Genomic DNA, 12,918 nt, shown 5'->3' on the forward strand with positions numbered 1-12,918 from the left:
GGAGGATTAGGTGTCATACCCGGCCATGCAGAGCTGAGCACTGGGGCTGAGCCAGCTGATTTGTGTAACCAAGATCCAGGAAGCAGTATCCTGGGTAGGGAATGCATTGGTAAGTCACCCGCCCCAGGGGGTGCCAGAGCCTTCTGGCAAAGCTGGAGATCAAAAACCTGAGAGAGCCAGTGAACCCAGCAGCTGTCAGGTGTCAGGGTGGGGGCTGCATCCAGGCACTCCTGGAGAAGTTTTCATCTGGACAGATGCTGTGTACTGGGTGACTGCTGCTCTGAGGCTCGTACACCTGGGGGGTGTTCTGTTCAGGGCACCGCATCTCAAGAAGGAGCACAGGCCAAATGGACATCATCGAGGTGGGAGACCTGGATGCTGAGTGGGGAAACCAAGGGAGATCAGCAATGAAAAAACATGCAAATGATATAAGAGAAGTGGGGGGTGGGGGAGACTGGGGTGGCATGGTGTCTCTGGGGATTAGAGAGTAACTTGTTCAGTGTGAATACAGAGGGCAGACCCAGGAGCAAAGGGGTGGCATTTACAGGAGAAAAGATTTCTGCTCAATATGACAAAAAACTTTACAATAGCAGTGTCCAAAGACAGGAGGCCTGATGTGAGAGGTACTGACTGCCCCATGGCTGTGATGTCACTTGTTAAGGATGCTATCAGAGGATCTACCTACAGGTGAGGACAGGAGTATGAGGCCCTTTCCAACTGAGATTCAAGCAAAATGATCAGGCTTAAGTTTTTTCCCATCCAAAGACCTGCTGTTTGCTCAGGCATGGGGATCAGCCACCAGTCCATCCTCCTCATACGCCTGGGTCTCTCTTCCTGACCTCTGCTCACACCTTTGCCCTGAGGACAGCTCACGAACTCCGACAAAGCTCTGCCCTTGACCACCCTGCCCCATCTCCCTCAGCCTAACCAGGTTATTTCTACAATCCTTCCAGAAGATTCAGAATCTCCCTTTGACAGCCTTTCCTTCTCCGCAAATGAGCCTGAAGCTTGACTAATGCCTCACATCCCTTTAATTTGAGGATTAAAACCTTTGTAAAAGTATTTTTAACTTCCTTTGGAATTCTTTTTTTTTTTTTTTTTTTTTTGCTGGGAAAGATTTGCCCTGAGCTAACATCTGTTGCCAATCTTGCTTTTTTTTTTCTCCCCAAAGCCCCAGTACATAGCTGTATATTCTAGTATTCTAGTTGTAAGTCCTTCCAGTTCTTCTAGGTGAGCTGCTGCCACAGCATGGCTACTGACAGATGAGTGATGTGGTTCCGTGCCCGGGAACTAAATCAGGCCACTGAAGCAGCGCATGCCGAACTTTAACCACTAGGCCATCAGGGCTGGCTCCCTTTGGGATTATTTTATTGTCTATAAAAAATAATCTCCAGAAATCCCTAAAAGCCACTTTTGAGACACATTTTGCCATTTCTGTGAATCACTCGCTGAAAAAAAATTGCAGTAAATCTTCCAAAATCCCTTCAACAGAGCCACGCTCCATTCCCTCTTCCATGGGATGTCACCTTTGCGAGAGGGACCATTTTAACCCCTTCTTCTATGGTGTCCTCTGGTACATGAGGCCATCTCCAACCAAGCATCTGTATCCCGTGGAAATGCTTTTAAGCAAATGCTGCTAAAAGCCTAAATGCATGTTCTTCCAAACATATTTATTGGCATAGAAAAGATGCATCAATTTTCTAGCTGCTGGGACTTTGAATTTAACTGGACACTCAGCTTCATTCCCCGCAAATATAAAAGAAATAAAATGGTATTTCTTATTTTTTCCCTGCTGTGGCTGCAAAAGAAGAAAATGAAGGAGCTGAGCACAGTGAATCCCCTGCAAAAGGCTCAGAAGCTCTTGAAGAAGAAGAGCTGAGGGGCTGGCCCCATGGCTGAGGTTAAGTTCGCTGCTCTACTTCAGCAGCCCGGGGTTCGTTGGTTCAAATCCCAGGCGCGGACATGGGACTGCTCATCAAGCCACGCTGAGGCGGCGTCCCACATGCCACGACTAGAAGGACCCACAACTAAAAACATACACAACTATGTACCCAGGGGGCTTTGGGGAGAAAAAGGAAAAAAATAAAATCTTAAAAAAAAAAAAAGCGCTGCTTGTTTAATTTGTCCTTAGCACTTTCTCGAAACCACACAAACAGTTCAGTGAAGTCTCAGGACACTTTAGTTAGCCGGTTTCATGTGTAAGGTTTAAAAAGAGCAGTTACCCAGGAGATCAAAGTAATAAGATGTGTCACCATCCTGTGCCTCCTGATGCAATGCACAGAGAAGGGCACCACCTCACTTGGCTGGGATTCTTCCAAACATGCCTACCTGAATCTAAACACGAGGAACGTCATACAAACCCAAACTGAGAGACACGCTTCCAGAGTGCCAAGGTCGTGCACCACAAAGACTGAGGAACTACCCACAAGGACTGAGAAAGAGACCAAGGAGACCTAACTAAGTGCGCTGTGGGGCCCTGGTTTGTTTCCTGGACCAGAAGAAGGTCCATTCGTGGGCCATTTGGTGAAATCTGAATCAGGTCTGTCAATTAGTTAACAGTATTATATCAGCGGTAATTTTCTGGTTTCGTTGATTACACTCTGGTTTTGTAAGATGTGAACATTTGGAGAAGTTAGGTGAAGGGGAAACAGGAACCCTTTGTACTATTTTTGCAACTTTTGTATAAGAGTAGAGTTATTTCAAAATAAAAAGTTAAAAAAAAATAAAGCAGGAATGAAAGATCTTCTTGCGTGCCCTGTGTGCCTGGGAAGGTCTCTGTCTTCTGAGCACGCCGTTGAATTTCCTTTGCTGGTAGATGGTGGGTATTGGGAGACATCTTTAAGAGGCAGCCCTTCTGACCATCTGCATCGTTGTGTGTGAAGAGCTGAGCTTCGCCTAGAAAGTGTGATCCTCAAGGGCACCTACATCCTTTCATTTCTTACCTCGTTCCATTCTCTCTTTCATAGAAATTCAGGGTTCTCCCGGGGAGCTGTGACAGGGGTCTGGAGAGGCGGGCGGTCAGCATCGTGGCCACAAGAGGTAGGATGGTCGGCCTCCTCCTAGCAGGTTCTGAAACACAGAATGTACCCTCAGCCCGGCCCTGTTGCCTTCAAGGAGTTAGGCAGGAGTGGCTCTGTCTGTTTGACCCAGGTCTGGTCACGGTACCAGGCAGGGCCCTCCTGCACCTCCCTCTCAAGCCGCAGCCTCATGTGATGGAAAGAGTCAGGAGGCCGGGACATCTATTAATCTGGGTTCTGGTTCTGGCTGTACCACCAACTCATTGGGCAACCCTGGACAAGTCATCACCCAATTATTTGTAACATGAGGCGGTTGGACCAGCCCAGTGATCCTAAAACCAGGCTCTGCAGCAAACACTGGGGGACTCAGGGACCTAACTCTGACTGTGTGGGTCTCATTCTCTCGTCTGTGTCCCCCACATCCAGTAAAAATCCCTCAATTTGCCCACATGCCTCTGCAGGCAGCTTTTCTAGCCCCATGTCATGTGCCATTTGACTCAGCTCCCCACCCCTCTCCCCAACCCCACCAAACAGAGGGTCTGGCTCTGAGGCTGAATTCATCAGCAACTCATTGCAGCACGGAGACTGGAGCCATATGATGAGACACGCTTTAATCTACCTAAATTAAAACACACACACACGGTCTCCCCCACCACCCCCATTTGAGGTTAAATCAACCTTATTGCAACAAAGCCATGTATCACTTGGTGTAACCTTAAGGTTACCCAGCACCATGACTAGTTGTGCGTTACTAACTGTTGATCAGCGTGTGCATCACTTGTCCTCCTGTTCTGGTGAAATCTGTTCTGGTGATGCCTCCTGGCCTGAGTTAAGGCAGGGGAGGCTGGGAGGGAGTTGAGCTACACAACCACGGCTGGGGGAGCTGTTGCTCTTTTGCTGGTGAACGCTCCAGGCCTATCCTTTGCACACAGGTCTGTGGTTTGTTAGACTGTTCTTATCAGTAACAGGTCCTGCCTGGGAGGCAGCTCCGCCCCTGCCCATTTGCTCCCCTCCAAACCTAACTGATAACCAGCCAGGGCCAATAGGTGTGTAATTAGCCCATTTACTAGCAACCCCTGCAGCATTAGCTGCAGGAGGCAGGTGGAAGCGTTTACTCTGTTTAATCCTCAGGAAAGGTAAACAAATAGGGATCTCTGGGTTTGCCTGATCTTTCCTGGACCAGCTCACCACACTCCTTCTCAGCCATGCAGCCAGAAGGATCTTTATAACACCAGGCAGTTTACGTGACTCCCTGATACCTCCTTCCCAGACCTGGTGGTGTGGCCTCTGCCTCCCTTTCCAACCTTGTCTGGTACCACCCTCCCCTGTGCTCCCTGAGCTGACTTTCTAGAAGTTTCTGAAAACCAAGTCTTCCCTGCCTCAGGTCCCCTAGCCTTGCTCTTCCCTCACTCCATGTGGATCCTCCAACTTCAGAGACACTGTCCCCAATCCTCCATGCAACACACAGAGGTTGTTCTCTACACGATCACTCTTCAATCCAAAATAATCTTGTTTCTTTCCTTTATCTTCCCTTCTAGATCATAAGCTCAGTGAGGCCAGGGGCCTTGTCCATCTTGCTCACCGTGGAATACCCCGCGTCTAGAAGAATCATGACACAAGGAGGCACTCAGTGAGTCTCTGCCGAGTGGGGATGAGCTGTGTGCTTCCCCTCCCCACCCCCCACAGAGCACTCTGGAGCACTTAGCCTCCTAAAGGTGGAAAGTCAGCCTGTGGCCAAAACAGAAGTTTCCATGGCAAGCCCCTGGCCAGCAACAGCAAAATGGAGCCCAGACGGACCCATTAGGGAAGGCACAGGCCCATGTTGGGCTCAGATTCCTTGCCCGGGTGCCCCCTCCCCACCCAAGTACTGACCAGCTGGCTGAGCACACCCATCTCCACCTCTCCCGCCATGACTGAAGTCAGAGATCACCAGCACTGGGTGGTTTCAAGTCCAATTGTCTGTAAGCAAATCCCTTTCCATCCCTCGGCCCAATGCCTGGGGCAGCGAATGCTTCCACACCGTCTCCAAATAGGGGCCTGCTTTCAATTTTGTTTTCCTCGGAGTCAGCAATACCTAAAGTGCTGAAGGCAAAATAGCCTGAAATGCAGGAAAACTCAGTCCCTTGAATAATGCACTATTCACCGCGTAGTCTCACACAGGGAATGGTAGAAATTTAGATTTCTTCCTCTTCCTCTTTTTTAAGTTTCTGAAACAGGCTGTGGATTTTCACTCCAAACACAATGCCACAGGCAGCGGGATTCCCACGCACTCCTCGGGGTTGTTTCCCATCTTAAGGCTTCGTGCTGGGCTTTAGTCTCCGTAAATATTAAGTTCTCCCCTTGAAAAACCACTCCCTGGCCTTCTGGTTTGGAAACAGAAATGGTTGTGGGAAGTGGGTGCTGCGAGGAGGAAGGCAGAGCACCTGTGGGCGGGATAGTCTCCTTAGCCTTGAAACTCCATGAGCTGCCCCAGGGTGACCTGGCACAGGGCACTTGACTCCCAGTGACCAAATTTATAAGATACGGTCACAAAATCAAGATGCTCACATATCAATCTGTAATCTGGGAGAAACTGTTGTAACACTGGGAACACTTGGGTCTGTTCTCAGGGGCCCTTCCTTTCCGTTGTCAATGCATAACCGATGCATAACCTGTGGAAGGCACCCCCGCATCAGAAAAATGGTGTGTGCATCCTTGTCCTGACGCTGGGCTCCCTTGTTGCATTCTGACAGGGCTATCCTGCAGAGGACACAGCTGGTTGCATTCCTGTGGGTCAGGGGCAAGGTCTCGCCTGCAGGAGGCAGGCATTCCCAGTACTGACATCCTCGGAAGAGGCAGGGGGTCAGCAGGAAACAGGAACTCAGGAGGAGGCCTTAGGCAGGAAAGAGAACTCAGGTGTTCTGGGTTGGGCCTTGGCACCACCGAGTGGGAAAGGAGGGCCCTGTCCCTCTGAGGCGGGCAAGCTGGGTTCAGGCAGGGAACACCCCATGCAGGGACCCCACGCTGAGGAGCTTAAGACCAGTGAGCTACGTGAGAATCCCAGGTCTGACAACTGGCAGCCTGCCTCCGACATGTTGCACTTGGCTGCTTTGTTTGGCAAAGCCTAGTGTTAGAAAAGGTAATGTGACTAGGCAGCTGAGTTACGCTTTAACTCAACTCAGTACAAACAATATGCACTTACTATCTTACGCCTACCCAGACCTTTGTTAGCTGCCTGGACACCATGGGCATTTGGGTTTGAGATCCCTCACCAGAGAGATGTATGTTCTCCTTTGGCTATTTCCCTTCTGATCATTTAGCACCGTCTTGCCTATAAGCTCCAGCCCAGCTCAGCTACACATGCTAACTGCACGGTAAATGGGGGCTTCCTTGAGGCCGTGCAAAAGGGAAACCTGACAAGTTGTAAAGCCCTCATTCAAAAAAGATGCCTATTATTCCTTCGAAAGAGAACTATTCTGAGCACTACAGAGGAGCAGCAAATGACACAGTAGATGATGTTCTTATCACCATTTTATCATAAATGCAGAGGTGACTCTCATATAGCTGTGGTTAACAGAGACCTTCAAGAAAAGCCAAAGCCTTAACCAAGTGCAGAGAAGGTAAACCTAACATGACACTTTGATTAGTCTGAGAGACACTCTCATCACCAGATCACACTTAGGTCGTGGCCAGTTCTCCCCAGACAACCTATCACAGACATTCTCTGCAGTGGTCACCTTGTGGGTGTCTGCCTGCTCAGCTGATCCCTGTCCTCTCAGACCTGCCTCTTGCCCTTAGGATTTGGCCTCTGCAGCTGTAGTTGGTCATGAGACCTCCCCTCGGGCCATGGAGGACTGGGTCAGGGAGAAACACCGACCCAGGAGGGACCTGTCATTCTGTGCCCTGACACTGAAAGAATGCAAATCAGCCTCTGTGGGGTGAGGTCACATCATCCGGCTGCTGGAGGCGGGACAGCTACGCTCGCTACAGTGAGTCTGAAGCCAGAGAGAGATGGAGAAAGCCAGTCTGCAGAGAGAAGGCACATATGCAGAAAGAAGCAGAGATGGAGGTGGAGAGAGAGAAAGAAGCAACAGAGCCTTGTGAGCTTTCCTTGGGGCAGCTCTACTTTTGAGGGCCAGCCACCCTCTGGTCCTCCAGCTCTGTCAGGCAGGCTATGGCTTTATTCTCCATGTCGATTAAGCAAGCTTGAAGTTTGTGTTGCTTGCAGCCAAAACAATATTTACTAAAACATACTGAAAGCAGGTTCTTTCTGCAGATCATTATTACTAGTTCTTACTGTTGCCTCATCATTTTGAGAATGACGCCTTGTAGATCTTGCAATGCCCACAGGAACATGTGCCTCCCCCGCTCCACTTCTCATCTGTCCTCCAAGAGAAAGTGGTACCAGAGCTGTCAAAGTTGCCATCATTACAACTGCCAGCTGAAGCAGGCCTTCCAGCCCCAGGAGAACAGGGCCTGACTACCAAATTCAATCAGACCACTAAATGACGCAGTCTCAGGGCTCCGTTCCTGGTCTCTTCTCGCCACCATGGTGAGCTCTTATAGCTTTAAATATGATTTACATGCTGCCAACTCCCAGATGTTTATCTCCAACCAGCCTTACGGATCCAACTGCCTAGTCACCATCTCCACTCGAATGTCTAATAGGTAGCTCAAATTTAACCTGTCCAAAATGCAGCCTGTGCTATGGCCCTGAATATCTGCTCCTCTCAGTCTTCCTCACTCTTGACTCCTCTCTTTCTTGCATACTCCACAGCCAAGCTGTCAGCAAATCCTGACTCCACCGTCACAACATATCTAGGATCCTCTGCTACCATCTTTGTCTAAGCCTCTATCACTTCTGGCCTGGATTATAGCAACAGCCCCGCCACGGGGCTCCCTGCCCACTCCTCCCCCAGTCCCCCTTTGGACGCTGCTCAACACCGCCTGCATAAGCCTGAGAAGCAGAAATCAGATCACGTCACTCCTGTACCAAACTCTTTTTCAGAGTAAAAGCCAAACTGTGTACAGATTGCTTACACGGCCCTCCATGATCTGGGTCCCCGTGACCTCCCTGACCTCATGCCCCCTTGTTCACTGCACCTTGGCCATAATGGCCTTCTTGCTGTCCTTCGAGTGACAGGCAACCTCTTGCTTCAGGGCCTCTGCCTTACTTTTCCCTGTTTCTGGAATGTTCTTCCCCTCACTCTCCACAGGGCTCATTCTCTCACTTCAGCCTTTTCCTCATATGTTTACTCAGTAAGACACTCCCTGACCACCCCCGCAACCCCACCCGGACCCTGACATTTTCTACCCCTCCTCCCTGCTTCCGTTTTTTTTTTTCTCCTTGGCAACTTACAAAATTATAACATTATACACATTATACATAATGTAATTATTTAACTTATTTGTTGTCTTTCAGCCCCATTAGAATGTGAACTCTGAGAGCAGAGGGTTTTGTCTATTTTGTTCATTATTGTATCACCAACACCTAACAGTAGCCTGCACACAGGAGGCACATAATATGTGAATGAATTAACAGAGTTTCCAGTAACTCTCACTGGGTTAAGAATAGACTAAGGATGGACAAGGGTAGAAGCAGAGAGAGCATTTAAAAGCTATGGCAATAATCCAAGGACACAATGTACAGTCATGCAGGCTGTGCACTGCACAACTCCAGTGAAATGTGACAAGGTGCTCCCTGGAGATATACAAAAGGGCAGCCAGCCCTGGTGGAAACCATGGAGGTGATTCGAAGTGGTCAGAATCTAGCTATGTTTTGAAGGTAAAGCCCTGTTCCATTTACTGACAGATTAAATTAGGATGTGAAAAAAAGAATCAAAGATATTCCCAAGACTTTTGGCGCAGATGTAGAAAATGACATTAGCACAAGCGACAGATTCAGGAGCCATTCTATTCCTACCACATTTCAAATCAGAGTATACAGGCTGGGCATCCTGGTCCTCACCTGGCCGCTCCAAACCCTATCTCCAACTACACATTTCTCATCTACTCGTCAGACCATTTGCTACGCCATCCCACAACAAGCCCTGTACTTTCCAGTTTCCGTGCCTTGCTCATCCTATACCAAATCTGACTTCTTTATCTGACCAAGTCCCAACTGATTCAAATACCTCCTCAGAGATGCCTGTCCTGATCCCCTAAATAAAAATCAATCTCTTGCCTACATTCACATTTCACACCTTCCTACTGCGCCTCTGTCATAGCACTCCCGGAGGCAGGGTAGTATTAGAGGTATTTATGTTTATAACCATTCACAGCCCCCATCTAACCGTCATTCCCCTCTTGGACGGTGAGCGCCCCATAGATGGATCCCGTGGCGAGTCATTGAATTCCGGCTCCTCCAAAATATCTACTCTGATGGCTGACAGGAAGCAGATGCTCTATAAATGTGTATTGAGAGACTATGAAAGCTACACAAATTTCAAAGATCAGCTTCCTCGCCCGCCAGAATTATATGCCCTGTGCACAGCCCGGCTCCACCGCTCTGGTAGAAAGTAGGACATTTGCTGCCTCGTAAAGGATCTGGGCAGCACGAAGCCTGCGGGCGGCCCTCCATAATGAAATCTGTGCCTCCGCAACCCCACGCAGGGTTAGACAGTGACTCTGCAGCAGCTGACTATGGGCATACTTTGGATGACTGGATGGAAAAAGCGGCGGAGAATTCAACGTCGGGCGCAGCGCCAAACCCGCCCGGAGCAGGGCGCAGCCCGCAGGCGGCCGCGCTCACTGTCTCAGGCACTAACCCGCGCACCGGCCGAGCGCGGAACGCCCGAGACGCGCAGGCGCCGCGTGGTTCCCGCCGGTCGGGAGGCGGGGAGCGGAGGGGCTCGGCCCGAGCCGCGCTCCCATTGGCTGAGGCGGCACCGCCCAGACAAAGCCCTCCAGTCCTCTAGCCGGCGCGCCGCGGTAGCTCGGGCTCTGCCTGACCCGGGCCCACCGGCACCCCAGCATCCCCAACCTGCCCCCGGGGCGCCTCCACCTTGTTCAGTCCTCCTCCTCCCCCGGTCCTGCGGCCTGTCTGGTACTCCAGCAACCGCCCGCTCAGTTCGTGCTCAAGGCAGCCGAACCGGCGGCCTGACCGCCGCCCAGCCTCCAGCAGGAGGGCAGGGAGTCTTCCCCGAGTCCTAGAGGACGCAGCCTCGTGGAGGATGCGGGAGCATGAGGAGGGATGCGGGTCAGAAAGACGGAAATGCGGTGGAGAAGGCAGCAGTGCCCGGACCCCGGGGCTGGAAGGCAGGACTCCTGGCTTTGGTCCTGGCTCAGCCTCGGACTACGATGTGACTGACCTTGGGCGGGTTCCTTCCCTTCTTGGAGCCGGGGTCGCCTTCTGCAAAATGCGGCGGCAGGGAAGGATGAGTACTGAGGGTTTCACCTGGGAGCCTCAGGGCAGCGTGTTCGACCTGGGCCTCTTCCTTCCGAGCACATTGTTCCGAATAATAAATGCCAGGCCGGGCTCCCAGAGCGCGGACAGAAGGCCCGGGAGAGCGGCGGGGAAGGACCACCTGAGGCTAAGACGGGTCTGGGCGGGATCCGTCCATCTTCTTAACCTTATTCCGCCACGGCCGTAGGGCCCAGCCTACAGGACTCAGCGCCCCCTTCCCCAACCGCATCCCTGCACCCGTCTAAGGGGCCACGCAAGGCCTAACCAAACGGAGCAGGGGGCGCCGGCGCATCCCACCCGAGCTGCAGCGATGCGGACCCCTCCTCTTACCCCAAACCAAAAGAACAGGGGACTCCGGCTACGGAGGGCTCAGCTGGTGAACTCACCTTAACTCGGGGCTTCTTAAGTACCCGCGCTCCTGGCTTGGACAACCGAGTGGGGGCGCTGCCGCCGTCTCCTTCTCGAAGCCCCTCTACCAGTTCCCACCGCTGCGGCCTCAGCTGCCGGGATGCGCCCAGACACCTTGGGTGCGCGCGTTAGGGCTGCGCGGGGCGGGGCCGGCGGCGGTCGTCGCCGGGGCGGGGAGTGCTCCCGCCCCTCCTCTTTAGCCCTCGGTTCCCCTAGTCGCTAAGCACCCAAACCCGGCGCTCATCTCCTGCACCCGTATCCCCCTCGTGGAGCCGGCTTCCGAGGCTTCAGCGCGGCGGGTAGGGAGGAGAAGGTGCCGCTCCAGGAAGTGAGGAAAAGCCTGGTGAGGGCGAGGCTCCTTCCAGGTCTTATGCATCTCTGCTATCTTTAGAGCTCATCAGGGTTGGTTGGTTGGTTTTTATATTTGTCTTTCGATCAGTTGAAATGTATTTAAAGATTTTCTCCTAAGGGTCTTTAAAAATAATTTAAGAATAGCACAGCTTCCCAGAGTTTCAACAATAGAACATCAGAGGCCAATCGGCCACAGATCAGGCTGCCCCGCCCCCACACCCACACCCACCCCGCTCCCACCCGGCTAAGTTTCCAGGGCAGGAAACAGGCTGAGGAGAGAGGGGGAACTATCGGAGCAAATTAGCTGCAGAGCTATATTTAGGTCAGATTACCGAGAAGGACTGATTGGAAAAGGACCAGGCAGGCAAAACCCTGAGGGATGTACTGGCTTGTGAACCTTCAAAGAAACCTGGCGTCTCTGGTCCATGAGCTTGAGGGCTGAGGGTCTGTCCTCCTTCTTTATCCCTGGTTCCTGGCACAGAGTCCTGAAGACTGGGAGAATCATGAAGAGACTGTGCACTTGGTTCTGAGTGCCCATTTCACAGACCCTCAAGCCAGAGCACGTGCTTCAGTGCTGTGTTTCAGAATAGTCACTCTGTACATCATGCGAGAGCCATAATAATAGATCACTAATCACCAGGTTACACTTTGAGGTTATGCATTGCTGAAAAAGCAGTTAATTAAAGGAAGAATTAATATTCCCACCTAGGAAAACCATAGATCCTGACTTTGGATGAGAATTAAATGGAAATATAGTTCTGTTTATGGAAGACAGGGAAAGGACGTGTGACCTGAGGTCTTATTAGATTCCTCCTGTGGCTGACCTCACATCTTCCCAGCCCATCATTTTTGTTTGTTTTGTTTTCTGTTCACTTATTTATTTTTACATTCCAGCGGTGAACTGAAAAACATATAACTCTTCTTTGCAATAATATTTTGGTCTTTCTCAACTGACTTAGGTATCCTTTTTCCATGTTCACCAGGGCTGCATTTTTTTTCCTCTACCATTTAAGAATAGCCCCTCCTTGAAGCAATTTCATTTCCACTTTCACAAAGTTGCCCTTTCCCTATTTATAGGATTCCCAAAGCTCAGCTAGCTCATCTTTTTACTCCAGCTTTGCTTTGACAGCCAACTGCAGACAGGTGTGACTCAAGAGCACCTTGCCTCAGCGGCACCTGCTATCTTCCAGCCTCAGGGCTCTGTCACTGCAGCCTGGGACCCCTGCAGGAACCCACTGCCCATTCTGACATGTGCATAAACCTGGAAGTGCAAAGAAACTAACACTTCATGGGACAACCCTTGACCAAGGCAGACAGGAGCTGGTGGGGACATACTCCACTCTTCCATTCTTCAGGTGAGCAGTTCTGGGGCACGTCCTATACAGATCCCAAGATGATAGAGTTCCCGATGCCCATATAGTGCCCAGCTCGATCAATTCAATAATGCATCCCGTGATTGCCTTTCTCTTTCCCTCCTTGCCTGTTTGACTCTTCCCAGTCTTCCACTCCTGTTCCTGGTGATTGATTCCCCAAATAAACTACCTGTACACGAATCCTTGCTCAGGCTCTGTTTTAGGGGGGAACCCAGATTAAGCCAATGGTTAATCCGAAAGAGGCATCTCAGCCCACGTTTCAGACCTCATTCTCCCCAGACCTTTCCCAACTCTGTTAATGAGGAATCATTTGTTTGCTTTGAGCTTTTGCTCCTTTTATTTCCCAGTTGGCCTGCCCTCTGGGGCATCGCTAATTAGCTCAGAG

The 12,918-nt window shown here is 51.0% G+C and overlaps 1 protein-coding gene across 1 annotated transcript in view; it reads right to left on the minus strand.

Annotated features, from left to right (window-relative positions):
• The window catches only part of BDH1 (3-hydroxybutyrate dehydrogenase 1), a 42,359-nt gene extending 31,102 nt beyond the window's left edge, over positions 1–11,257 (minus strand). Inside the window, exons 1-2 of the mRNA XM_070509140.1 lie at positions 10,788–11,257; positions 2,943–3,069 (exon numbers count right to left, since the gene is read on the minus strand). Coding sequence (XP_070365241.1) covers positions 2,943–3,025 — 83 coding nt within the window. The 5' untranslated portion in view covers positions 3,026–3,069; positions 10,788–11,257. The remainder of the gene's footprint in view (positions 1–2,942; positions 3,070–10,787) is intronic.
• Between the last annotated feature and the right edge of the window lie 1,661 nt (positions 11,258–12,918).

The sequence above is a fragment of the Equus asinus genome, chromosome 5 (genome assembly GCF_041296235.1).
Source record: "Equus asinus isolate D_3611 breed Donkey chromosome 5, EquAss-T2T_v2, whole genome shotgun sequence".
In the NCBI taxonomy this organism is placed as follows: Eukaryota; Metazoa; Chordata; class Mammalia; order Perissodactyla; family Equidae; genus Equus; species Equus asinus.